Raw genomic sequence first — 28,000 nt, 5'->3', positions numbered from 1 at the left:
TGAATCTATTTTGTTCATAACCCAGGGACTGCCTGAGTGTCCCTTCATACCTAGGTAAAACATTACTACTTTGTTTGTGGATGATGATATTTTGCTGCTAGTGGATGGTATAGGACTACTGAGTCTGCTGTCAGAAGAATTATTAGTGAAAGTACTGCACTACATAAACCAAATATGACAAAGGAACTATCAACAGAACCTTTTGCATCCATAGTGGCTTCATAGTGGCTGCCATAGTTGGCAGTGGCAACTTCTGATTTAGAACAGCGAAAAATGAGAAACAGTATAAAGGTCTTGTCATGTTGTTGGAGCTTGAAGGTTATTGTCATTGTGTTAAAAATCCTGAACTCAGCAGCATTTTTAAAAAATCCTTAACTCATTGACATTGCTCGTTATACTGTCAGAAGACACATGTTATTTTTTGATTTAAGAAAAATCCTTAATGTTGGAGTATGGCCCCAGTCTCTGCAACTACTCTCTTCAAGTGTTATGTTTTGAAAGTGACAATCATGATGTGATGAGTTTGCTATAGATAACATTAAGATGGAAGCATTAACTTCAAATCTATAGCATAAAACCTAAAAAATGTATGCCCACATTATGTCCCCCAAATGACATTTTCCAGGTAGGATCATTACTTGTGATATTTTAATTCCAAGTTGTACTTGTCAAATTCATAACTCTGTTCAGATTTGCATTTTATTTCTTGCTTTCATAGTGAAGCTTGTGCTGCAAGATGAATGTGTAAATTCTTGATCAGTCCTCTGGAAAATGAGAATTTGAAAGCTCCTTGGTGTTTGGTCCATATGTTTGTTCAGATGTTAATTTCTTGGCTGAAAGGTTTGCAAAATTTGCAAGAGAAAGCACTGCAGCTTGGTGAACTTTAAACATTTGAATCTTGAGGATGTGGCTGCTACTGCAATTTTAATATTACTGATTCTAGAAAATGTATTGATGGAATGGTGGAATATTTCCAAGCTCAAATTTCAGATTTGTGTGTGTGTGTTTTGAAGATAGGTGGCCTTAGCAGTTTAATAGAGCTTATTGGCCATCTGTTCTGTCTAGTTCACCACATGGTAAAGTTGAACCGAGCCAAAATCTGACAGAACAGTATGTAGCAAAACAACTTCCCCTGGTACATTAGAAGGGGTTTTAGTTGAATTGGTTAGACAAGTTATTTCTCAGCATTTATTTTTAAACAAATGTTCTGCTCTCTTCATCCCTTCCAAGTACTCAGATGTTGTTATAAAGGGTGCTACAGGGTATTGGTGAACCAAAAACTGCTCACTGAAGTCAGCTCACTTCTAGTCTGTTCTCTTGCAGCATTCCTCTTCTCGCTGGGTGGTACCAGAGCCAATTACAGCCTCATAGGCTTAGTCTTCTCACTGCTACTATATCCTGCCGACTTGCAAGGGCACTAATGGCACCACCAGCTGTCCCTTAATTTGCCTTTTTAAAATGAAGGTGATGACAGTGTGAAAGCAATGCACTTCACCCCTGATGGGAAACTCATCTTCAGAGTTCTTCTAACATCCAGTCACAAAGTTTAGCCCTAGAGCAGTGGTTCCCAACCCGTGGGCAGTGGCCCAGCAGTGGGCCGCGAGAAGGAAAATCCGGTCCGCAAACCTTCTTTCTCTTTATTTTATTTTATTTTTGTTCCTTTCTGCAGAGCTTGATAGACTACATCAGCTCTAGATGATTAAATATGCTTTTCTGTGGGCGAGCAGATGGCAACTACTGGATGGCAGATTTTTTGTATCAGAAACTAGAGCTAATGTGGTCTATCCAATGCAGTTTTCTGAATCAGCACCCCAAATAACCAAACCGAATCTAAAGTTAACCAAAGACTGATTCATAACCCTTTTGATATTAATGTTGTAGTTTGGTCCCTAGTCAAGTGGTCCTTGGTCAAAAAAAAGGTTGGGAATCATTGCCCTGGAGGTTCCATAGGTGCCTTTTGCACTGAAGAATAAAGGTAAAGGTAAAGGTTTCGCCTGACGTTAAGTCCAGTCATTACCGACTCTGGGGGTTGGTGCTCATCTCCGTTTCTAAGCTGAAGAGCCGGCGTTGTCCATAGACATCTCCAAGGTCATGTGGCTGGCATGACTGCATGGAGCGCCGTTTCCTTCTCACCGGAGCAGTACCTATTGATCTACTCACATTTGCATGTTTTCAAACTGCTAGGTTGGCAGGAGCTGGAGCTAACAGCGGCTGCTCATGCCACTTCCGGGGTTTGAACCTGGGACCTTTCGGTCTCCAGCTCAGTGCTTTAACGCACTTCGCCACCGGGGCGAATAATAAAATGTAGTCATAATACAAGATATGTGTCCATATTGTTGATAAAGGGTTGGTTTAACCTCTGGTTTGCTAGTAAAACTGAATTACTGTGTTGTGAAGTGATGCATGTCTAAAAAGGTATGCCACCAACATGAAATGTTTGTAAAGCTCTCATCTAGACATAATACAGTAAGGTCAACAACTGCCATATGTTCCCTTTAAGGCTCTGAATATTACTGCTGCTAACATTTTGCATTTAGTCTTAGAATCATAGAACTGTTGAGGAGGAAGGGACTGCAAGGGTCATCTAATCCATTTCCTTGCCATGCAGGAATGAACTGGCTTTAGCTTGACTTAATCTCGTAGACTCTGTAGGTCCCCAAAAGATAGGACTAGACCTCCCCTTTAAATACTGGACTAAAATTGAGAGTTATATTTCCATCCAGTGCATAATCTGTAGTACTTTAGCTGAAAGAGAGAAATCACAGCAAGTTTTAATGTATACAGTGAGACTATGGGAAGTAATAAGGTTTATGTTTGTTAACATACAAAAATATTACCTCTTTAAAGGAAAAAAAGTATTACTAGCTGTATCATACATGCTGAAGAGAGACATGGCTATCATACCCTGATTTCTGAAACCCATTTCTCTAATTAGCTGGTTTCTATAACTTCCTTAGTTTATGGCATCATAAATCATGGCACATCAGTCCTAGTGAAGCCATTAAGGTTGTTTCTCTTAAGCTACAATTCAGCACACACATAGATCTTGGAGAAAGCCTCCCTGTATGCTATATACTGTATATTTTGTAAAAATAATTCTTACAAGATGCCATATCTATAGCATAGTCCAGGACTTTGGCTAGTGTGCATTTTAAGCAGAGGGGATGTTAAATCTAATGAGACAGTTTCCAAGTGCTTGGAAAACTTAAAGTGATGGCATTGATTTCAGAAGAACTACAAAATGTAATAGAATGAAACTCAATATATTTCCTTTTGTCCAGATAGTGCTAACAGAACTGGCTCTGGTCCCGAGTATCAGGTGTTGGTATCTCTCCTGGATTCACTACCAACAAGAAAATTTCAAAGACCAGAGGTGCATATATGCGGGGAAATTGTTGTGATGCTTCACCCAGAAGTCTGAGAAGTCTGAGCTAAGTGTGACTTCAGGGCCAACAGCATGGGTAGCTATGGTTTTTGACGCTGGATATGCAGTGAGTGGTAGCTGGAGGTCTTTTTGTTATTTGGGGAAGCAAATTTGTTTCAGGTTTCATTCTGAAGGGAGAGAGCTATCCCAAGTGCTGAACCTCCGAGTAATTTAAGTCCTTTGAATAACTCCTTAGTTCAGACTAAAAACCAGAGAAGATGCACCACATGACTGGCTTCCTTCTGCTACCGCTGAGGGTATTTTTCTTGGAAAATAAGATTTGAAAAAACAAATCCTGTGTAGTTTCTTGATTGTCAGTTTCTTTTAAAGTGATACTTAAACCAAAATTAGGGTGGTATATTAAAGATTCTAAAGATGTAGCTTCCCACCTTGAGATGTTGGTTCTTGCATTTAGAAAAGCACTGAAATCTGGGGTTTCATTTTCAAATGGTTACTTGACTTTGTATGACCCAGCTGTGCAAAGCACAGTATGAAGCTGGCACTCTGTGCCAGAGGTAATAGAAGTGTCAGAAGCCCTTGGAATTATAAGAAAATGAAAACATTGATTAAAACTTAATTATACTTAATTTAAAATCCACAATATTTTGTTCATCAATCCCTAGGCCAGATTTATCTGTGGTTGTTTCTGTTGCACTTCAGGCTTGGAAACACCTGTGACTACTGCACCACAGAAGAGTCCAGGAATATAAGCAAACAGTTTATTGTAAGAAAACATATAAAAAGCATATGAAAAATCAGGAATAAAAAAGGAAGATATGTAATCCGAAGAGGTTTAGCAAAAGGTGGGAACCAAACAATAATCCAAATGTCTCATAAAGTTCCAAAGGTGACAAGGTCCAGGAACAGCCTGGAATCACAGATACAGCATAAATCCACAATCAGGAAGATATAACTAGTAAAACTTGAACAGGAATACATGAACAGGAACATAGAAAACTTCCGAGATAGATTAAATCCAAAATCAAAGCTTGACTTGAACCAGGAACAAGAGAACCCAGGCTTAGCCTCTCACACTAACAGAGCATTGCCTGAACTGATCTTAAGTTAAACAGCTTGTTGCTTACTTTATAGATTCCCATAAAAGCATTCCGTTTCCTGTGAATTTCTTTCACAACTTTCCCATGTAATCTCTCTGAACAACGTAATCTATTTTTGGCTCTTCCCTCGATTCCTTATCTGCTATTGCTACTTCTGACTCCCCTGAATGCCCTTAAGGCCCTGCACTTTCAAAGCAGGTTTTCTCACAGAGAGAACAATTATTTCCCAGACTTTGTGCCACAGGAAAGCTCACAATCGTCTCTAAATCTTCAGTGAAACCATCAGCCTCTGGTGACTGATCTACAACAGTTTTTCCCTGTTCACCAGGATTCCAGAGGAATAGTACTGGGGCTTCCTCAGTACAATGAGATTCATTTATTTTTCAAACAATCTAGACTTTAATTTCTAGCAGTGTGCCTATAGTAGGAAAAGTTACATAGCCACAGTTGGAGTATCAGCTTTATTCTGAAGGCTTTTAGAAAGACAGGAAACCTTATGCTCTGAATTTTATACTCTGTAAATGTGATCCCTGTAGTGCCTACATGTCATACTTCAGTTTATAGCTTTTTTTTCGTGTCAGGAGCGACTTGAGAAACTGCAAGTCACTTCTGGTGTGAGAAAATTGGCCATCTGCAAGGATGTTGCCCAGGGGATGTCCGGATGATATTGATGTTTTTACCATCCTTGTTGGAGGCTTCTCTCATGTCCCTGCATGGAGCTGGAGCTGGATTGGATTCAAACCTGCCAGCCTTCAGGTCAGTAACCCAACCTTCAAGTCACAAGTCTTTAATCCACTACACCACTGGGAGCTCCTTGATAGATGCAGTGTGTTTATAACATGGGTGGGGAAAGTCTGGACCACTTTTGCAGGCCTAAAAACCTTCAGCTAGTGCCACAAAGTCCCTTGTGCCACTATTTTAAAAATATTTTTGTGCGATTTCGGGTGTGCCAAAATACATGCACTGTCTAAAATGTGGATGTTTGCCTTCTTTCACACTCACAACATCTCAACTTTCTGTCAGTTTTAACTGGCAACCGGAAATGACACAGCTCATCTGGCCATGTAGGTATAGCTCATGTAGCAGTCAGAAAGAAAAATTTCCCTCATCCCCTGCGTAGTTGCACACTTCTAGTTTATAGTCAGAACTGTATTACACTGGAGTGTAATGCAGTTATACTCCTTCTACGGCATACAGTAGAAAGGAGGAAGCCAAAATGTAATGGTATCAAATGACAGTTGCTCTTTGTGTGTGTGTGTGAGTGTGTGTGTGTAGGGGAGAAGCAGCTTTATTTTGCTTATAAGGGTTACTTTCTTTGAAGTAGAAAGAAACAAAAACCCTCTCTTTTGTTCATTCAGAAGAAAGCAAGGATTTCCAAACTTCCTCAATAAGATTATCTTCAAAGCTGGCATAGGAGGGACACTTTCACAAATGTTTCCTATGTTCGTTTAATATCTTCTTCTTGGCTAATGTTTACATAAATACATTTCAGATTCTTTGCGTTTTTGTTGTTATTGTTGTTCTTTAGCTGTATCTTGTGATGGACAAATATCTATATGAGGGTTAGGAAACCTGTGGTCCTCAAGATATTGTCAAATTACAAATGTCATGGACCCCAAACAGCCTGGCTAGTGGTGATATAGCTATCCGAAAGGTTACATTTTGGATAATATGACACCTACTTATTTAATATGTAAATACAAATGCAGAACGTGCAGGGCCACAAGGTCAAATTACTCACTATTGGTAAGATATGCTTCAGAACATGTTTAAGTAAGTAAGTAAAACTTTATTTCTAACTCCCCATGGGGACTCACAGTGGTTCACAACATAAAAGGCAAACATTTAATGCCGTAAAATACCACAGTAGACTAAAACAATTCAAAATAAACATAACAGAGCATTCGACAATAAAGTAAATCACATGAAAACAGCAACAATAAATTACACAATATTAATAAAGCCATGTCTAAATTCCATTCCTTATTTCATAGTGCCGAATCTTTTAAGTGTAAGAAAAATTAGATCTTGAGTAGATAAAAGATTTGAAAGAGAAAAAAAAAGATAAACACTGGATAATAAACAGTAAAAACCACATTATTTCTTTTGGGGTTTTTTTGTATTATTCATTGCTGATGTGTTTTTGTAATGTTGTAATTTATTTGTTACTATTTTTGTTAGTAAAATTAGTACAAAATGAAAATAAAATAATTAAGAATAAAGACAAACATCTTAATGGTTTCCTCAGTCATAATTGATATCACAATGTTTATGTGAGCCCCAGTACTAAATTTTATTCACACATATGTGTGAATTCCTTGTTATAGTATATGTATTTCAATAGTGTTCTGTTTTATTATGTTTTGTCCTGCCTTAAGCAGCAAGGTGAGGTAGATAATTAATAATAATAATAATAATAATAATAATAATAATAATAATAATAATAATAATAATAGTGTTTATGCAAGACTCAATTGTATCAAGGAGTGAAAACAAACTTTTAAGAACCTTTAATTTCTTGTGTTTGGTGATGCTGGTGGAAATTTCTGTACCTTTGGATACAAACACAACCCCTTCGGGCCCATGAACAATGGCTCAGCATTGCTTCTGGTTGTCTTTGTGCTCCAGTGGGAATGTTGTCCAAGTTCCTGTCATCCAGATTGATTGATTGTTTTGAGGCGTGTCTAGGCATTACCAGCCAGGGCTGGGGGTTGGGAACCTTTAACTAGTCATTAAAACAGCTGTGGGTCTGTTTAGGCAGATGGAGAGCCCAGATCGTAGAATGTCCATGGGATTCATGGCTATCACTTATTCTGGAAATTCATTAAAAAGGACCTTCATCCAGTTCAAATGTTGCTGTTATATTTTGTCAGAGCCTGAATGAAAATAAGACATGCTCACTATCTGAATATTATTTTCTTATCTTACAGACATACTTTTTGCTTTTATTAGATGGAGCTCCTTTTCCATTTGTTAGTGATATGAAGAATCCCATGTTCTTTGAGAAACTACTGCAGTAAACATATTCAGGAATAGCTGTGTTATCAGTACAGGAAAATATGTTAGACTCCAAAAGCCACAAACCTTTATTGGCCAACCAAAATGTACAAAATTCCTCATGCAAGATTTCAGAACTCTACTGACTTTAAAAATGCTGGAAATGCATCAACACTTAGCATTGAAGAGTGAAAAATGCCTCTCAGTGGGCTAGTAGTAATAGGGTTAGATAGTTTGAGTAGCCTGAAGCATCTTCCTTCTATGTCTCCCTATCCTGACCCCTCTAAGATATAAACTGTTAATCTTAGAGACATTTTTCCACTTCTTCTTCCCATGAGTCCTTTCTTGATCCTCCAAGATATCTCTAGGGGACCTTCCAGATAGGCCCTGTATCCCAGGGTCTGATTCCAGGATTTCTGTTTATCCCAGATTATTTTGCAGTGGGGATTCATATAATTCAGTTTAAAGCAGAAAACCTGGGATCGAATCCTGGGATATAGGGCCTGTTTGGAAGGGCCCTAGGTTAAAGTAGCACCCTGAGTAACTTTTATATTATTCTATCAGAATGGAACTCCTACAATAAAACTTAGTTTCTTTCTCTAAGCCATTGGTGTGTTTCTTCCTTACATCAAAATCTCTAACTACTGAACACACACTAACAAAAAAATGTACAGGAGAGAAACAGAAAATTAGAGTCAGGGGTCTACATTTTGTATCAGATCTTGTTTCTGTTGTAGTTCAGTTGGTTTCAAGGGATCTCAATGCAGGCAGAGGCCAACCATCTTTTTTGGCCATGTGGGGACTAAGACTAAAAACAGTAAACCCTATTGATATAATAGAATTACACTTTTTTGGAAAAAAAATGCTGCTTAAATAGAGTTTAAATGTTCTTGTTCTTTATTGGATTTTGTGATATAGTAAGAAGACTTGATTGCTTTGACTTCATTGAGAGAAACACTCAGGTTTTCCAAAGGTTTTCCAAACTTTTTTTCCGGTCACGTCTAAGGATGAAAATTCTCTATCAGGCATAAATATCTTTTCATCCCAACTTTAGTTGTGTATCTTTTTGCAACATGACTAGTTTCTTTAACAATTTTTGTTGATATTTCCAAATCCTTTCAAGCTTTTTGAGGTGGCAGGAATGACATGACACTGGTGAATAGTTAAAAATCAGGCAAGCAGAAACATAGAAACTTGAAGGTTTAATGTTTTTGGAAACTTCTGTACTCCATACCATGTTCACTGTTTTATTTTAACTTAACTTACAAGCTGTTTTGATTTCCACTTGGGAGAAAAGAGGTGTGCAAATCGAATAAGTCCATATATAGCAATAAATTAATAGACAGTGTTTTGTTCCTTTGACAATTAAATTTGCTAGGAACATATTCTTGCTTGCAGGAGCTATTTTTTAAAAGCCTTTGCTACAAAGTCTTTCATGAAAGCCCACCTCATGTGATAGCCAGATAATTTAAAACTCCAGTCATAATTGCAGTCATTTTGCTGCAGTAGAGTAGAAGTAATTAGTTTTTCAACTGTGCTGATCCCCAAGGAGATTGGCTGTCAAAGCAGGGAAAGTGCAGGCAGCAGCTTGGTGAGCTATAAACTCTTCTTGCATTACTAGCCAAGAGTGGTTTGTAGCTGGCAGAGGTCAGGGAAAAGCCATCTTTGGGCAAAGAAAAGGGAGCTTTCCCTGTATTTCCTTTTTTTAGAGAACAGGGGCATGGTATTCCCAGGGAGAATCCATCTTTTTATATACACTGTTGTTGGGATAGATCAACTATGCCAAAACAGCAGTTTCTTTTAATGAAGCTGTGTATAAAATGCATAGTTGATCCATATGACTTGAGTGGGAAATAATTTTGGTCCTTTGGATCCAATCCAGTATGTATAATATATCATATTCATACCCAGTTGAAACAGAGAGAGTTGGTAGAAACTGCCTTGCCAGTGTTGGAATCTCAAACAGAAAAATAATCAGAGAACAGTGAGAAACAGAAAAGACCATTCTTTGCTAAACAAATGTCTATATTTGTGCCTGAATATCATCACACTCTAAAAAAAAAAAGATGCTTGTAACATGAAGGTGTATCATTATGGAATACTTGTCAGCGTGCTCTAACACTAGAGACAGAAGATGTAATTTAGTAGAAAAGTTTTAAATTGCAAGTGGGTTTTCTGAACCAACTACCAACTAGTTGCTTTGATTTCTTTATATCAAATGCGTTAGGAGTATACGTTAGGAGGATAAAACAATCACAATACCATATATAATTAATTTTTGATAACTGATTTCTATTTGTATATAAGTATTGTAGGTCCCTGGTATCTGTTGTGGTTTAGTTCCAGGACTCTCTATGGATAACAAAATCTGTAGATGTACAATGGTGTATATAAAATGTCAAAATTAAGGATTCTCCCTATCTCAAATATTTTCAATCTGTGGATGGTAGAACTCATAGATGCAGAATTCGTGGATATGTTGAGCTTACTGCATTATTGAGCAATATTAGTATAGCACAGTGATTACGTGACACTACATAATACTGGTCAGAGAACCTTTCCAGCTGTCAGGAGCACAGAAACAGCTACTAAAGACAAGATTTTCTTTGGGGTGGTGGGTGGCAGTTCCACTGGTGGGACTGCTTTTATGTGTAGGACTAAGGCCCTTCCACACAGCTCTATAAAATCCACATTGAACTGGATTTTAATATCCACATTGATCCCCTCGATGGATTGTCACCTTGATGTGGTGAGGGGGCTTGTGTGTTCCAGTGAACCTGCGGGCACAACCACAGGAGTCACACATTCCCAGGAGTGGCCACAGGGGAGGATCCAGACCAAGAACAATCCGAAGACCCAAAGACCTCAACGGCAGAGCAGGCGGAGGATAACATGGTACATGTTACAACGGCTGTGAAGGCAGAAGAAGGCTGCAACAGACTGAGAAGCCACTCTTGTTGTGTTAATCACACCACTGCTGGGACCTCAATCTGTGAAGACTGTGTGTTGACCAGCCTTGCACCGACCTCCACACATTTAAAAAAAAATCACGCACAGGCGTCTTCCAAGAAATGAAGGACCATCATCCTTGAACTACGAGGGATCGCCTAAAGCATCTGTATGGTTGTATGGAAGGGCCCTGAGAAGGAGACAATTCCTTCTCTAAGCTGTAGCCTCATGTGTCCTCAAAACCAGATCTGTTCATCCAGAAATGTTACCTAAATGTAGCACATTGGCTTTAAGCTTGTGAGTTTGCCACAGCAGGCAGGATTTTACAGTTCAATGACACGCCTTCCTTCTGGCTTAGTATATTGCCTGGAGCAAATAAATTTCCAGATAGACACTTTCTTCTAGCATTTAACTAAGTACCTAAGCAATGTGGAAGGGTTTCAATTTGAGCTGTTTTGCAAACTCATACGTATTGGGAGATTTTTATAAATTCGACAAGTTCTGAAAATGTGAATCCAGTAACAATTAATTAACACATTTGGTACTATTTCTCGCGATAAGAACCTATTCTTTGATTCTCTGTTGATATGTTTCCAGCAACACTATTGCAGGGCTGCCCCTTTGAAAATGACATTGAGAGAATGGCACAATGTGATCTGCAATTAGTAGCACATTCTCATGAAATATTAAATAAAATAAACGGGCCTCTAGGCAAACATCATACTTTCATTTTAGAAGAGAATTGACTCTTATTCTAAGCATTGATGAGGGACAAGTATGTTAACAGGATTGGCCTCTGAGGACACAACACACATTTTTTACTTATTTAAAAACTCTAAACATTTGGGAGATTTTGCTTTGTAGCACACCAAGGATTTATATGAGACTTGACCTTAATAATGTTTGTTTAATAGTAGCTAGATTGCACCCAAGAGGGAGTCTAAGGCAAATAACATTATTAACCTAAGAGTTTTGGGACAGTTAAATGAGCTCTAAGTCTGTGTAGTGCCTGGATTCTGGTAGGAAGAGATCACAGCAATGTAATGGTTTATTCACATTGGGCTGGGGCAAAGGAAACACGCAACTGTCCATGAGGTATGCATGTACGTACATACACATATAGAGAAATGTGATTTCTCAAAATTCAAACTTGAAGCTAGAAATATAACTTGTTTGTTTATCACAACTATAGCCAACTTCTGGGCCTTTAAATGACATTGAATTTCAGCTTCCATTAAGCCAAGTCAGTAAAGCTAATGGCATAGGATGATGGGAATGGTTGTCCAGGAAGACCAAAAATTGCAACACTTCTGTATGGTTTACTGAGATGTAGTCTATTACATGTGTTCTATTTGGCTTTTTAGCTCCTCCCTTGTAGTTTATGCAGCTAACATTTATCTTTGTTCTACTTTAAACCATGAGTAATTTATCACCAAAGACTTTGCAACACAAGGTGTTTATGTTACTTGTTGTTTCCTACAAGTATCTAATTAATTTCACTGCGATTAATTTGTTTAGTTAATGGCCCTCTAATGTTCAAAATGGTGGCTGGGAGAAGTCTACATTCTCCAATCCAGTGTTTCTCAAACTCTGCTCCTCCAGGTATTTTGCACTTCAGCTACCAGAAATCCTAGATACCTTACCAGCTGTTGGGAATTGTGGGAATGGAAGTCCAAAACATTTGGAGGAGTAGAGAAATATTACTCTAGTCCAGTGGTTCCCAACCTTTGGGCCTCCAGGTGTTTTGGACTCAGCTCTCAAAGTTCTTAACAGTTGGTAAACTAGCTGGGATTTCTGGGAGTTGAAGTCCAAAACATCTGAAGGCCCAAAGGTTGGGAACTACTGCTCTAGTCTATACAGTGGTTCCCAGCCTTTGGTCTTCCAGGTATTTTGTGTTTCAGCTCCCACAATTCCTAACAGTTGGTAAGATGACTGGGAGTTGAAGTTCAAAACGACTGCAGGAACAAAGCTTGGGAACCATGGTTCTATAAAGAAACAACTACAGATTTGAAAAATATATAAATGCAAAGATGGCCATGTTAACCATAAAACAAATTCAAAGTCAATACTTTCAACCAGAAAGGTAGAAAAATCTTGGTGCTACTTTGCAAGACATAACTCTCCTCAGATGATGTTGATGATGATGTTTACTTCCCATCTTTTCCACAAAACTGGGATATCATAGGATTACCTTAGGTTAGAATCTATTTGAAAGCACATAATACAACAAATAAACCTTATGTTTAAACAGATTGGTCAACCCATTTCTTAACAGAAATGATTTCATAGCACTTGTATGAACTCTTTGTCTATGTGCCTGTAGGGGTTGTATTATCTCTTACTAAGACTGAACTCACATCCACAGAGCTACCTAAAAGGGAATTTTCTTGAACACACAAGAATCAAATGAGCAATTTTTCTCATTTAGATGCTATTTTAATGTGATTTTCATTCTGTTTTCCTATCAGAAATATAACAGGTCAGCGATTTAACTAATCAGTAGTGTTTCAATTGTTGTTTATTCGTTCAGTCGCTTCTGACTCTTCATAACCTCATGGACCAGCCCACGCCAGAGCTCCCTGTCAGCCATGGCTCCTTCAAGGTCAAGCCAAGGATACCATATAGGTCAAGAATACCATATAGGTCATTATGACCTATATATAAGTATATTTAATTTATCCCCCCCCCCCCCCAAATATGAACACAGATTTAAGATTTCTAGATTTCCCAGCTCTGTGAATTTCCATAATCTCATTTCCCCCTAAAGAGATCAACACCTATGTCTGATGAAGAATCCTATGATTTTCAGTAACTTTTGTATTGTATTTTGCACCCTGAGCTATCTTAGTATGTATTTTGAAATTTGATATAATTTTCTGGATTAAAATATTCTCTCTCATTCACACGCGTGCACACAGACCTTCCTATCTGTTAAGAGTTCCTGTCCATAATGCATTGCTTCCCAGCTGCAAGATGACAGGATGTGGCCTGGGGATGGCATATTCATATTTCATGCCTGATTGACTGCTCTTCGCAATATCCTGGGAACATTTAGCAGATGTTTACTGTCGTTAGAGAGCTATTGTTCTAAAATATTCCCTGAGGTTAACTTGAAGACCTGGGGGAGATTTCTTTTCAGTTGTTTCATCACAAAAGATGTCCAGCAGCACCTGAAATTTTTATACATTTATACTCTCATATGCAATTGTATGTCTTGGCAGGAGTTTTGTGCAAATGCAGCTACTTTAGCAATACAATACAGGCCTGGACTGGACCTAAAACTATCAGGTGGCAGAAAGAGACTGAGAAAAGGAAGGCAGCGTTGTGAGTGTTTCTTTGTGTGTTGTAGAGAAAGAGGGAGAAGAAAACACACCACTATTTCATGTTTGAACTTGGCTAAAATGAAATTGAGTCTAATACTTTAACTTTCTCTTTTGCAGGAAGAAGAGATGCCAGATGTAGAAATTGACATTGATGACCTTCTTGATGCTGCTAATGAAGAGGAGAGAGCCATCAAATTACAAGTTAGTTGGGAGAGTGGGCAAATTACTTAAATAAAGGTAAAACCTTTCCCCTGACTCTGGGGGTTGGTGCTCATCTCAATTTCTAAGCTGAAGAGCCGGCGTTATCATAGACACTCCCAAGGTAATGTGGCCCGCATGACTGCATGGAGTGCCGTTACCTTCCCCCTGAGCAGTACCGATTGATCTACTCACAGTTGCATGTTTTCGAACTGCTAGGTTGGCAGAAGCTGGGGCTAACAGTGGGAGCTCCCCCCGCTCCCCAGATTTGTACTGCTGATCTTTCGGTCAGCAGTTCAACAGCTCAGTGGTTTAATCTGCTGCACCACTGGGGGCTCCCATTAATTAATTAATATTTATTTATTAATATTTATTTATATTTATACTCTGCTTTGTGTCAGGAGATCTCAGGACCACTTACAAATAGAATTAAAAGATGAGCCGATGCTATCTAAGTCAGAAGCCTAAAACATTCTTTGGAAAGGACACTAATAAATCATGAGGGCTGCAAGGTTAGAATATTAAAAATTAAGTTCTTATAGCACAGAATGATGCAGCATTTATTGGAGGGCTTTAGTTTGGATTAGTGATGTGTGCCCAAAGACTTGCATGCATGGTTTGCTAAGAGCATCTTACTGCCAGTTAGTCAGTTTCCATTTATTATGGTCAGGGAGGAAGGGAGCTCCAATGAAGGAACCACCCCCTTCCTCTGTATGCATAACTTACATGTGGATTTTGAATAAGTAGGAGTTATTTCTGCAGACTAGATTCAACAATGCTGAATACTGAGGTTTTCATGTATGAGAGAAGCCTGTTTGATGTACACTAGTGCCAGCACGGTGTAATTGTTTGAGAATTAGATTGCAACTCTGGAGAACAGGGTTTGAATCTGCTCAGCCATGAAAACCCAGTGGGTGATCCTGAGCAAGTCACACACTCTTTGCCTCAGAAAATGTCACAATAGCTTTGCCCCAATGTTGCTATAAGTTGGAAACAATTTAAGGCACATAACATATGATGTACTGCCTTCATCTGCTAGCAGGTGCCATAGCTATTCTAGAGTATTCAATCCTCTGATATGAGAAAGATTGAGAAAAAAAGAAGGAAAGGCTGTTCATATAACAACAGATGCTCTTATCATCTTATTTCTAGGAAGCACTTGTGGATTGCTACAAACCTACAGAGGTAAGCAAATTTTACATGAAATTAGAAGCTTGACATATTCTAGTGTGTTCTAAGAAATCATATTTACTGGAATGTCTTGAAGAAATAAAAATGTTCGAATGATCAGCAATTTAGATACTTGTGGATTTCAATTTTGTTAGCCAGTAATAATTTCAAAAGAAGAAATTGTACTTCTCTAATAACCTGTGTGTATGTGTATATATGTATGTCCTCAAGTCACCCATTGATTTATGGTGACCCCATGAATTTCATAGGGTTGTCTTATATAAGAAATACTTAGATGTATTTTTGCCAATTTCTGCCTTTGAAATATAGCCAATGGGACCTGGTATATGTTAAAAGTCCCCTATTCAACAACCAACCAGGGTTGAACCAGCTTGATATGGGATCTGTGTTTTTAGGATATGAGTGTGTAAATTATTGCATTCTGGTACATGTAAGATATACTTAATTTATCTCCCCCCCCCCCCCCCCAGGTTTTGAATGTATGTGGTAGGGAAGATAATAAATCCTTAATTTTGTTGGAATATTTGTTTAATCATAGAAATGAAACTTTCCCTTATGCTAGGAATACTTTGGTGTTTAGGGGCAGGTTGTAACATAACTTTAAATTGTTATTACAAGTAAGTAAAGCAGTTGACTTGGTTAATCTGATGTTTAAAAATGAATTTCAGTTACTCTAAAATGCATGGAAGCTTTGTTTACTGGGTAAATTGCTTGAAAAGTTGCCTACTAGTATTGATGTTCAAGTGAAGTAGTGTCTGATATTGTGCTTATCACTTGCAAAAACTCCTGGCCAGTTTTTTTTGCATCTGACTCTGTAACTGATATTCAGACCTAGTTGTTACACTGGCTGTAAGTGGGGCTACACAAACATTCTTGGCATTTTGATCGGTTTCAAAAGTAAAAGTAGAGGTATGCTGCCCTTTTAAAATACTGGTGGAATGAAAAAGGTGGGCTAAAAAAATCCCAATGCTCAGAATCCGTCTCATATTGTTTTCAAAGAGGAACATAATAAAATTGAAGTTACCTTTAGGTTTCTATGTGGTAAGAACAATATCCAGGGACCACTTGGTAATGTTGCTTTCATGCCCAAACTTCAAAAGGTGTAAGATGTAGGGAAATATAGATTTGTGTGTGTGTGCTTCATCTTTGATTTATTCATCCTGCAGTATGTAGTTGCTTGCATACTGAATCACTGGAGTTTAGGGCCTTATTTAGTGAGCATAGTTTGGTCAACATAGATAATTAAACTACAAACATAGCCTCTGAGCAAAATAATGCTAGCTTTAAAGGTACATTTAAGAAGCTTGCTGTTGTATGTTTGCAGTAGTTTGGTCTATGCATACAGATGCTATGTTTGGAAAATGCCTACAATCAAAATAAACATGGAAAGGTAATGTGGAAGTTCTTTAAATGATGCAGGTGTTTTTCATTTAGTGCCACTTTAGCATGGAAGTTCTGACAGTGAAATCTGTCAGGTGGAGATGTATGGGATTTGTTTTAACTGCTGCAACCTGTGGCCTAAATCTAGCATAAGTCTCCAAACGAATCAATATAATTTATTTATCAATTTCACACTAGCCAGTGGGCCTCCTCTCACTGGGACTAGCAATTGGATGTATGTTGCTGTGAAACAAAAGATTGTAAGGTAAAGAGTCACAGGAGGGGTTCCCAGGATCTCCAGATTGGGATCAAAAGAAATCTCCCTCTCCAAACCCCAGGAGATCTCCAGCCAGCCATTGGAGACAGCACAGCGTTAGATGGGTCTGACTAAGACAGTTTATTTGTTACTCAGCTGGGTTGTGCAGCTGCTAAATGCAATATGTTTGGACATCTTCCATGTGTTGTAAAACAATGGCCACTTGATACACCAGCTTTAATACTGCACTAAGCAAACATGCATAACTTCCAGCTTTTTTGTCTGCTGTTTTCATGGCACTAGGCTCTTAGGATTAAATGTTTTTCAGCTATTTAAGGAGAAAGAAAGTCCCTCCCTGCCTGAATATTGGTCTGAGAGAAATGAATACTGTACTTCGGTGTGTTTTGAGGTTGAGGCTGTCTTATCTCAAAAGTCAGCTTATTGTTGGGTGCCAACATTTTAAAATACTTTCTAGGCAAGTGGCACTATTGTGGGAGAGAGGTATACTTTGCAAGCTGTTTGCATGTACAATACACTTCTAGGACATTCCATAAGGGAATATGACAGTAGATGAAAAATGAAAAAGCAGGAGCAATGGGAACAATACATACAAAAGCAGTAGGCTCCTGTGCTCTATAGAAGTTGACTAATGTGAGAGCAATTTTAAGATCAAACCAGTCCGTACTCCAGGAAAAAATGCTGACAGCTCACTGGAGGGAAGGATATTAGAGGCAAAGATGAAGTACTTTGGCCACATAATGAGAGGACAGGAAAGCTTGGAAGAGATAATGATGCTGGGGAGATAATGATGCTGGGGAAAATGGAAGGAAAAAGGAAGAGGGTCTAGACCAAGGGCAAGATAATAAACAACAACAACAAAAACAGCCTGTATTTCAAGCTATTGGATTCTTTCTCTGAATTGAGATGAGAGTCATCTAGCACTCCAGATGTTGCTGTTTGGCAATTAGCAGTGTTTCTTAATGTACTTGCAAGAGGTCACTAGATTTGGAGATGCTTTGTAGTTCCTATTGCTAATGTATAGCACAGTTTCTTATATTCTAGGTACCAACCCAAATGGCGTCACATAACTGAAAATGGGGGGTCACAAAAATTTTGGCAACAGTAAAAGGTTTCTCAACGCCACCTAATGGCTGTTTAGATATTACATGAACCTGTTAGGAACAACATGCAGTGTTTATAGTGGACTCTGCAAAAATGTTTCAGCTGTACTTCATAAAAAAGGGAAAATCAGCCCATTTATCAAGGCTTGCAAAGGCTGATTTATTACCAGTTAATGGTTGGTTTTATATTTATTTGATTGATCTAAACTACGTATATGCTGCTTTCTCTGCTCTAAGGTTTATGCTGCTTTTAGGCATCCATTCTCTAGGCCTTTGAGGTTCATCTAACTGATCCTCGGGAGCTTTCACGTCTCGGGAGGGATTTTTGTTTATCAGTGGAGAATGCAAAGGGCAGGGAGGCAATTCAGACGATGAAGATGTGGCTGGTCTGAACTCTGAAGAGAAGAGAAGGGAAGTGAGCATATATTCCATCTGTGAGCAAGCCTTCATTTCTCTCCCATGGGCTAAGACCAACTGCTTCTTCCTTCTTTGAATTGCCTCCCTCCTTCCCTAGCAGTAAACAGTAGCAACAGCAGCTCTGTGGAGGTTTGTCAGCTTCTGAGGTGAGCAGGGGCATACAATTACATGAATGGAGCAGTAAGCTGACCCTGTTCAACAGAGGATCTCAGCCCTTCTGTGCAGTTGTAAGCGCTGCCATTTGGATTAACAAGTAGTGCCTGTCCTTGTCGCAGTTTCCCTATGGACATCTTTGAGATGTTTAGAAAACCACATAATGTATTGCCTAGAAAGAGAGGTCCCGACTTTACATGCCTCTAGGACTGTTTGAGGATTGTAAATGATGAGTGCCTTTGTACTATTAATAAGTCCTCTGTTCTTTTTCCAGTTACCAAGCTAGAAATAGAAACTCTCTGAAACTTCATAGCAAAGCAGATAGTGTTTAATGATGAAGGTGCTATTAATGTTTGAACAGGAAATGTATGTAGCAGTGTTTGATTTATTCTGATGGAGCCCAGAATGGGGCCATAAGCTGTCTCTTGTAGTAGGCGATGGCACGTGTTTCAAAACACATTTCCATGAGATGAATATATTGAGTTGGCTAGAAATTCAGTACAAGCTCACATTTCCGGAGTTTCTATTTCTTCCACAGATGGTTTTGAGACCCTATTTGATTAAATTCATGGTTTCCCCCGTTCAAGATTTCATCTTTTAGAATTTTCTGAGATGATCTTATCCAGAAAGGTCAATGGAGGAAACAGCTTACACTAGCCGATTTTAGCATTGTGAGATACCTTTTTATTTTGGGGTGGCAATGGTTCTCTGAGGAGGGGTGTTCTCTTGGGGTAAGAGCTAAGAAAGATATAAGTATCTCCTCAGTAAGGAGTAAACAGCCATATCCTTTGACCAAGAGAGTTACCGTGGAGGAAATAAACTTTCCCACCATCTTTTTGAGGGCTCTTGATTGTACAGTTTTATTGGCAAGTGTGTTCCTTCAAAGTCACTGGAATTTGAAAGTTGTGTTGTGACATACGTTAGTGAAAAAGCTTCTCAGTGCTTCCCTGCCTTGAGAAATGGCTGACATTAGTGTAACAGTGAAGTATTAAAAGTTAAGCATGAACTATGCATTCCCAGTGTTATTTCCTAATTTAAAAAAATCTCTTTTCTGTTTTTGTTTTTTTGTAGGATTTTATCAAAGAACTGCTAACTCGGATAAAAGGAATGAGAAAACTGAGTCCTCCTCAAAAGAAGAGTATATAACTGAAAATGGTGCCCTCTTGAGAGACGTGGCCATGAAACTGGGACATTTTTTGAATAGAACAACTTCTAGTTTGGTCTTTATGAGCAATTTATTCTTACCTTTTTGGTTGAGTTCTGACATTTTATTGAATTTGACCACATCTGTTTTTAAGTCTTTTTTTAATTGTCATTTTTTTAAATCATGGATGTCGACATTATGGATGCTGCTTTTACTGCTTGAGATTGATCACACCAGGCGGGAGTCCTTAGCTGTCCCAGGCAGTAACCTACTTGATGAATTCTGTAAGGGACTACTAGGTGAAGCTGCTTCCTTCAAACCAGTTGGATCACCAACATTGAGCTGTATACCAGACTTATGGATGTTAAAGTTATTGTGATTGTGTACATAAATTGTCGAGTGAGTGTTACTATTAATTCACATGAATGGAAGGAAAACATGGTCTAGATAACAATTTAATTGAAATTGTAGCAACAGGGTGGGGTGGGAGAGAGATCCCATCTACGGAAAATGGATACTACCACTATTTCTAAATGCATATAAAGCATTTGAGTGAATATCCTCATTCACAATACAAACTGGGGGGATTTCAAGGGCTTGATTTTGTAGGCTTTCAACTTATTTTATTGATGTCATGCTTGGCCAGGTCATCTCCTCTTCACCTCATGCTCTGTTAGGATTGTATTATCCTATTGCTGAAGGGTCTGATGCAACAGTGAGAGGATTAATGCCATTTAGAGGAGAGGTTCTTAGGGAAAGTGTGAAAGGATGAATGTTGTCTTGCCCCAGTGCAATTTCCTTTCCAAGAATATTACAGAATGGCCTGTATCTGAGCTTGGAAAGTTCTTTTTTGAAAGCAATTTGCTCCTATTACTTCATTGTAATGTTTAAAATAATTCATTACTGTTACTTGTGTTTTGAAAGGTACTTGTTGCATTGCTTTTCATTTTGCATTGCTTTCTTTTACTCTTTTTTTTTAAGTCTAAGCCTTGATAAAGGAATGGCATAAAGTTTGAAATATTCCTGTTAAAATAGCTCCAAAAATAACTGTTGAAAGCATTGAGGGAATGTTGCCAAGACATATCATTATACTACTTTTGAAAGGTGCTCTGTTCTAGTTTCTTTAACAGAAAGTAACTGCTTGCAGGTAACTATGTTGCTTTTAATTACTTCCAAGCTCTGCCCTGTACTCAAGAGGGTATTTCTGCTGATGGAAATAGTTTTATCAGTGGGATGTAGCGGTTAACCCTTCTTCTATCTACAGCTTCCCATGTACCCCAAAACCTGCTCTGGTGTGGTTTTTGAGAACTATAGATAGCTTCAGGATGGGATGGAAAGAAGGCTCTGCTGCTGGAAGGTTTCAGTGTTACGTGACTTTGGCTTTAGGGCATTTTTCCAGCTTTAACATCAGACCTGGCAGGCTGGGGATTGGATGGGGTTGTTGTGGTGGTGGTGGTTGTTGTTGTTATAAGCAGGATCCCTGTCTCTTCAGGAAGCCATTCTTCACTAAAATGTTTCACAAGCTACCATCTGCTGGTAGATGCTAGTCTGGCATTTTATATCAAGGGTGCTCTGAACATAATCTTATTTTTTAAAAGAAAAAAATACATGTTTGTGAACTTTATGTATACTGGCAAGCTTTTTAAAATGTATTTAATTTTGTAACGTTTTATCAATGAACTTTATTTACCAGATATTTACTCAAATAAATGCAACAGATTGGGACCTTTGTTTTATGTATGCATTTAGCAACGATCAGAGAGCTGGAAGCTAAGAGTGACTTTGAATTAGTAGCTTTAAACTATGTTAACAAAAGATGCTCTGTTCTGCAAACACCTTTCAGGGGGATTCAACCACATAAATTCGCAGTCAGAAAATTGTGGACAACGGGCTGCATGAAAACCCAAGACCTCTTTCTTTTGTAATGCCCAAAGTCACTCACAAGTCTTGCAAAGTCCCTCCCCAACTCTCATGAAAACATGCAAAAACAAATACCAACTCAAGCACATCAGAACAGTGTATTACCACCCAATACCCAATTTCCCTCAAATCCTGTTGCCATTTTGGGAAGGACTGCAAAGGAAAATGAAGGTTTGGGGCTTACTGTGGGGAGAAGTGATGGAGCCTGGGAAGAAATTGGCTTTTGGGCCACACACAGTTTTCCAACTGCGGTATAAATGCTGCCAAGATGTTTCTCCATCAGAAGTGGTGGAACATTTGTCTTGAAAGATGCGTGCTTTGCTTTAAAACATTTTAACTGCATTTCCCATGGTGTCTTACAATCAGCCTTGTTAGATGGCAACTGTAGGCCAACCTGTGCGAGGAGGCAAATCTTACTGCATTTTAACACTTAATCGTGGCTCTTTTTTCAGAATTAATTTTCAAGAGAGAATAAGATAGCTATCAGAAAGTTTCCTGTTATCAGGGAAAATACTTTAACAGCTAACAGCTGATCCCATAATGAGATACATTTTCTACCAAGTGCAAGGAGCATTTGTTATTTTTTTAAAGCAATACCTACTAATAGTTTTAATATGTGAATTTCACTGAAAGATTGTTGGAACTGAATGATTAAGAGAAGAAACTCTAGGAAAAAGAAAGCATCCCATTCCCATACTTACAAGAATACTAAGTGTGTTTTAAAAAACACAAATATCAGCCACTTGTGTGCAACTGTTAAAAGGATGATACTCTCTAGGATTTTTTTTTGTTTGTATGAAATTTCTATTTGTGTCCCATTTGAGAGAAAAATGTGTGGAACAAATATGTGGGAATAATTTTTTTTAATAATGGAAGAGTTACAAACACCTGTTTATGTATTTCCAAAGTGTAAGCAAACAATGCCGTTTCTTTTTCTTGCCACAAATGGAATTATTCCTAACAATAACAACAAGTTGTTTTAACTGTCTTTATGAGCATCTTTCTGACTGGAATCATGAAATATGCTTTCCAAACGTAAGAGATGAAAATGATAATATTTAAGAAAATATTGTACCTTTCTTCTAAATTCCTGATTCATATTTTTGTCCGTTGCAGTGCTTTCATCCAATAGCCAGAGAGAAGTAAAAAGGTAATCTCTATAACTTCGAAAAATAAAATGGCAGCATATTAACTGCAGATAACATTTTCTCTATTTTAAAGGAACAAGAAAGGTAAATAGCTTGTATACCTAGACCTAAGTGAGGGCAGTCTCTCTGTGTATCTCTCTTTCTATGTGTGTGTGTGTGAGAGAGAGTGAGTGTAAGTGAAATACGGAATACATGTGTCCCCAGTATGGTTTTGTGAACACCACCTGAGTGGAGGAAAAAGTTATGCAGTTTTCTTATTTGTTTTTCCAGAAGGCCTCTAAATGACCTCTGGGGCACTTACCCCATATTTGAATGTCCTTGTCCCTTCCAAGATAACAATCCTTTTGCCCAAAAGGACATTTAGGGGCCATTTTCACCATGTTTTGGTGTCTGCCTGGGCCAACTTCAACCCAAGAAATACTTTTTTAAAAATAGGAAGCAAAGACGAAATAAATTCAATTCCCTCCCTTTGGTTAAAAAGAGGGCTTTCCAAAAACCTGGAGGCAAAATGTTCTATTTTATTTATTGTTGCAGGGGTGGTCAAAATAGATTATGTGTGCAGCCCTCCAGGTTTTCTTATGGGGTTAATCTGCCCCCCCCCCCAACTTTCCACGGTTGCCTATCCTTTCTTTAGAGTATTTTTTCAGTTATTTTCCCCACTGCCCCTCTTCCAGGTTTCCAGATACAGGCTTATGAGCTTAGAAAATTGAATTGAAAGATACATTTGGAATAAACACACCATCTTGCAGGTCCTGCAACCTTTCCACTCAAAACCAGTGTATTTGCCCTTCTTGATGGCAGTGGGAGCTTTAACTTTCCCCACAGTTTGGAGCATAGCAGATTTTTTTTTTCTTTATCACATGAGACTCATTGTAGAGGTCTGCATTATCACCTTTTGATCCCCTACAAGAATGAAAAATATTCTTACGGGAAGTCAAGGGATGAAAAGGGGCCAAAGCAAGCTACCTGTTGCCATGGTGATGGGCAACTTCTCCCGTCTTTAGGTAGCTTTCCTGTTCTTCTAAGAGGTCTCAGCTTTTTTATAAATGGAAGCCAGACTGTCAGGCAGCCCAGGAAGTCAAGTCCATCACATGAAAGCAGAGTGGGCTTCCAAATGCCTGAATAATTAGAAAGCGCTTGCTGCCTATTAAAAACACAGCGAAAGAAAATAAATAAGCTTCCAGCGAGGCTAATGATTTCACTTTTAATGATCTCAAATTTTGAATCATGGCAGTGGCACAACATAAAGCAGGACTAAAAAAAGTCATAAGTGGCGTCAGACCAGTTTAAGTTGTCTTGTGAACCCCAAACTGCACAGCAAAGTTGCACAGAAAAACAGCACACTCTGCAAATTTGGAGGCTGTGAGCTAAAAGGCAGTATGTGTTTCCTTTGCCTTCCAGGATCATGTGTGAGCATAAAACAGTCAGTGTTGTGGCTCACACTCCTACAGGCTGCACATGCTGAAAATTCCTTTGTCCCGCTAGAGCGTGTCTCCAGGCAGAACTGAATTTTTAATCATTTCTTGGCTGGTTTTACTCCTGGAATTAGGGAGGGTTGGATCCTTTCCTTGAGCAGCAGTGTAATGGCAGCGATCTTGCAGAAATACTTCTGGTGATAGCAGAGATCTCATTGAGATTGGCCTCTTTTATACTGTGTGGGTGTTCTCCAGCAGCTGAGTGACAGTTCAATAGCAAAGCTTTTTAAACTGTAACAGCAAGGAAGCAGTTCTCAAGGCATGGCTCTTTAGATGGGAAAACCCGGCATGAGCAGTCACATTAGGATGAACTGTAACTTCATTTGCCTTCTGAAAATAGGAGTGCCATTAAGCTTAATCTTGGCTAGAAATGAATAGTGTCTGATGCCCACTTCTGGCTTTTTCTTTTGAAATCAGCCAAAAACAAGGGCTTTGAATGCTTTTCTGTATTCCCCATACACAGTTCCGAGTACTGGGCTTGTCGGAGTGTTGCCAGTTGGGTGGGCTTCAGAGCAAGACCAAAGGGACTATAGATTTTAGTACCATACAACTTCAACTACCCCCCCCCCCCAACTTAATTGTTGAGTCCAAGTCTGGGACTAAAGGGAGCTTACCAAATGCAGAACAGATACAGCTAAAAACATTACATCATATACAAGTTTAAAGTATAGTTGAAGTATCAATACATTTAAAAGCTGTTAAAAACATAACTATTACAAAGAAGAACTACAAGACACAAAAGACCCTTTTGTCTAAGCAACCAACCCTCAAAGACCTGCTAGAACTAAAAGGTCTTTCCTTGCCTATAAAAAGATAATAAGAAGGGTGCCAGTCTAACCTCTCTAGGAAGGGAGTTTCAGAATTTCAGAGCAGCCACCAAGTAGGTCCCTTCCCCTGTTCCTCCAGATGACCTGAAAGCCCACAATCCCATCTGACTCTTAAGTTATCAGTGAACCCATCAGCCCCTGACTTCTGTGACTGCTGTCAGGCTACAACAATGTCCAGGAACTGGCTAGAAGCCAGTGGAGTTGTTGTAAAAAAGCAGTTTTGTACTCCTTGCAGCCAGCCCTGATTGAAAGTTGTAGGGAGCACATAACTGATAATCTGGATCAACAAAAACAACACTCTTCAGAGACTTCAAAGAGCCATATAGTGTGTGTTAGAGTAATCCAAATGCGATGTAACTAAGGTATATGCCACCATGGCCAGACAATATCTCAATGGAAAAAAAACTGGCGGAAGTTTTAACTGCAAATGCATTTCTGGCCACTGCTAAAACCTGAGTCTCAGGGTAGATTCTGGGAATATACCGAAGCTGGAAACCTGTATTAAAAATAAACAGTTAAAACCAATTAAAAATCTATTCATAGCTAAAACTACAGCATCCCCTGACTTGAACTTAAAAAAAATCCTTGTTTAAAAGCCTGCCTCAATAAAAAGGGTTTATCCTTTCGGCGAGAGGCAGCCAACGAGAAGGTCTCCTCTCTCGTTCCCACCAACTGAGTAACGATGGAAGTGGGACCAAGAGACCAAGAGAAGGGGGCCTGGGCCAATTCATACAGGGAGAATTGGGACTTGGAAAGTCCAGGTGCCAGTCTCCAATGATCCAGGAAGACCACGGGAAAATATTTGGAGAGAGACTCTTAACATGTCCTGCCTTGCAGGGATGTTGTGGGGATGAATTGGAGAGTATATGGAGTGGATACAAATGTAACTAATAAATGAGGGACATGTAGAATAAGTTTAGAAGAGCAAATGTGTGAAAAATGTTTTGTACCATCTCCCTCCTGGACATGGGGCAAGATGGAATCTTTTTGTGGAGGTGTTTGCCACCCTCAAGTGCCTTGAATCACATGTGCTGTACTTTGTTCTCATCTCAGTGTGTTGCATATTTATTCTTCAGTGTACAGGATCCAGTTACACGCATAACAACAACAACAACAACAACAACAACAACCAGCAGGGACTCGGAGCGGCTCACACGGGGACAAACCGAATATAGTGATATAATATCATAAAATCAACAATTAAGACATCAAGCAACACATTTAAAAACAGATTAAACAAGTCATAGTTTAAAATAGGCATAATTAAAATATTAAACAATAATCAAAGGGTTAAAAGGTCCAATATAGGACCACAGTCTGGGCGACAGTCAAACTGATGAAGGGAGTGTCTATTACAGAATAGAACATACATCAAAAAGACACAAGTAGGGAAGATAAATCTGAATGGAAATCAAACTATAAAGTGACAGGGCAAGTTTCAATGTGGATATGGGCCAGGTTATAATGGACTTGTCTACTCAAAAGCACAATGGAACAGCCATGTTTTTAATTGCTTCCGGAAGACAGTAAGAGTTGGTGCTAAACTTATCTCCCTGGGGAGGGAATTCCAGTGCTGGGGAGCCACCGCAAAGAAGGCTCTCTCCCACGTCCCCACCAACCGCATTTGCGAAGAGGGAGGAAGCGAGAGAAGGGCCTCCCCGGAAGATCTTAGAGATCACACAGGTTCGTAGGGAAAGATGCGGTCATGAAGATAGGCTGGTCCCGAGCTGTTTAAGGCTTTATAGGTAAGCACCTGCACCTTGAATTGGGACTGGAAACTTAATGACAGCCAGTGTAGCTGTTTAAACAGAGGAGTTGACCTCTCCCTGTAACTGGTTCCAGTTAACAATCTGGCTGCTGATCTTTGAACTAGTTGTAGTTTCCGAGCCGTCTTCAAAGGCAGCCCCACGTAGAGTGCATTACAGTAATCCATTCTAGAGGTAACTAAGGCATGGACCACCCTGGTCAAGTCAGACTTCTTGGCATACAGTCGCAGCTGGCGCACAAGCTTTAATTGTGCAAAGGCCCTCCCAGCCACCGCCGACACCTGAGCATCAAGCGTCAGCGCTGAGTCTAGGAGGACCCCCAGACTGCGGACCTGCACCTTCAGGGGGAGTGTGACCCCGTCAAGCACAGGTTGCCACCCTATACCCCGATCGGACGAGCGACTGACCAAGAGGACCTCTGTCTTGTCAGGATTAAGTTTCAGCCTGTTAGCCCTCATCCAGTCCATCACAGCAGCCAGGCACTGGTCCAAGACCCGAGGGGCTTCCTTGGAGTTTGGTGGAAAAGAGTAGTAGAGTTGGGCATCATCTGCATAGAGATGGCACCGCACTCCAAAACTCTGGATGACCTTGCCCAGCAGTTTCATGTAGATATTGAATAGCATAGGAGATAGAATAGAACCTTGCGGGACCCCACAGATCAAAGGCCAGGGGTCCGAGTAGCTTTCTCCCAGCTTCACCAACTGGGTACAACCCTCCAGGAAGGAGCGGAGCCACTGCAGAGCAGTGCCACCAATACCCATTCCTGAGAGTCGACACAGAAGGATACCATGGTCGATGGTATCGAGAGCCGCTGAGATGTCCAAGAGAACGAACAGGGACACACTCCCCCTGTCAAGTTCTCTGCGGAGGTCATCCACCAAGGTGACCAAAGCCGTCTCGGTGCCGTGACCAGGCCTGAAGCCAGACTGAGATGGATCTAGATAGCTGGCCTTGTTGAGGAAGCCCTGGAGCTGCGTGGCAACCACCCGCTCTAGAACCTTGCCCAGAAAAGGGAGTTTGGAGATTGGGCAGTAGTTGAACCATAGGATCAAGAGACGTCTTCTTCAGGCAAGGCCTTACTATTGCCTGTTTAAGGCATGATGGAAAATGTCCCTGATCAAATGAAGCATTAATGATTCCAATGAACCAATCTACCAATCCCACACTGGCGAGTTTAATAAGCCAGGAAGGGCAAGGGTCCAGAGCACAAGTGGTCGCCCTCACAGCCCCGAGGACCCCCCCCCCTGATATCA

At 39.5% G+C, this 28,000-nt stretch overlaps 1 protein-coding gene across 1 annotated transcript in view; it reads left to right on the top strand.

Annotated features, from left to right (window-relative positions):
• ppp1r14c (protein phosphatase 1 regulatory inhibitor subunit 14C) overlaps window positions 1-21,336 on the top strand; it is a 62,546-nt gene extending 41,210 nt beyond the window's left edge. Inside the window, exons 2-4 of the mRNA XM_062977451.1 lie at window positions 13,869-13,952; window positions 15,102-15,134; window positions 19,539-21,336. Coding sequence (XP_062833521.1) covers window positions 13,869-13,952; window positions 15,102-15,134; window positions 19,539-19,613 — 192 coding nt within the window. The 3' untranslated portion in view covers window positions 19,614-21,336. The remainder of the gene's footprint in view (window positions 1-13,868; window positions 13,953-15,101; window positions 15,135-19,538) is intronic.
• The last annotated feature ends 6,664 nt before the right edge of the window (window positions 21,337-28,000 follow it).

The sequence above is a fragment of the Anolis carolinensis genome, chromosome 1 (genome assembly GCF_035594765.1).
Source record: "Anolis carolinensis isolate JA03-04 chromosome 1, rAnoCar3.1.pri, whole genome shotgun sequence".
In the NCBI taxonomy this organism is placed as follows: domain Eukaryota; kingdom Metazoa; phylum Chordata; class Lepidosauria; order Squamata; family Dactyloidae; genus Anolis; species Anolis carolinensis.
Note: the sequence above shows the minus strand (reverse complement) of the source record. Positions and strands in the feature narration are given on the sequence as shown.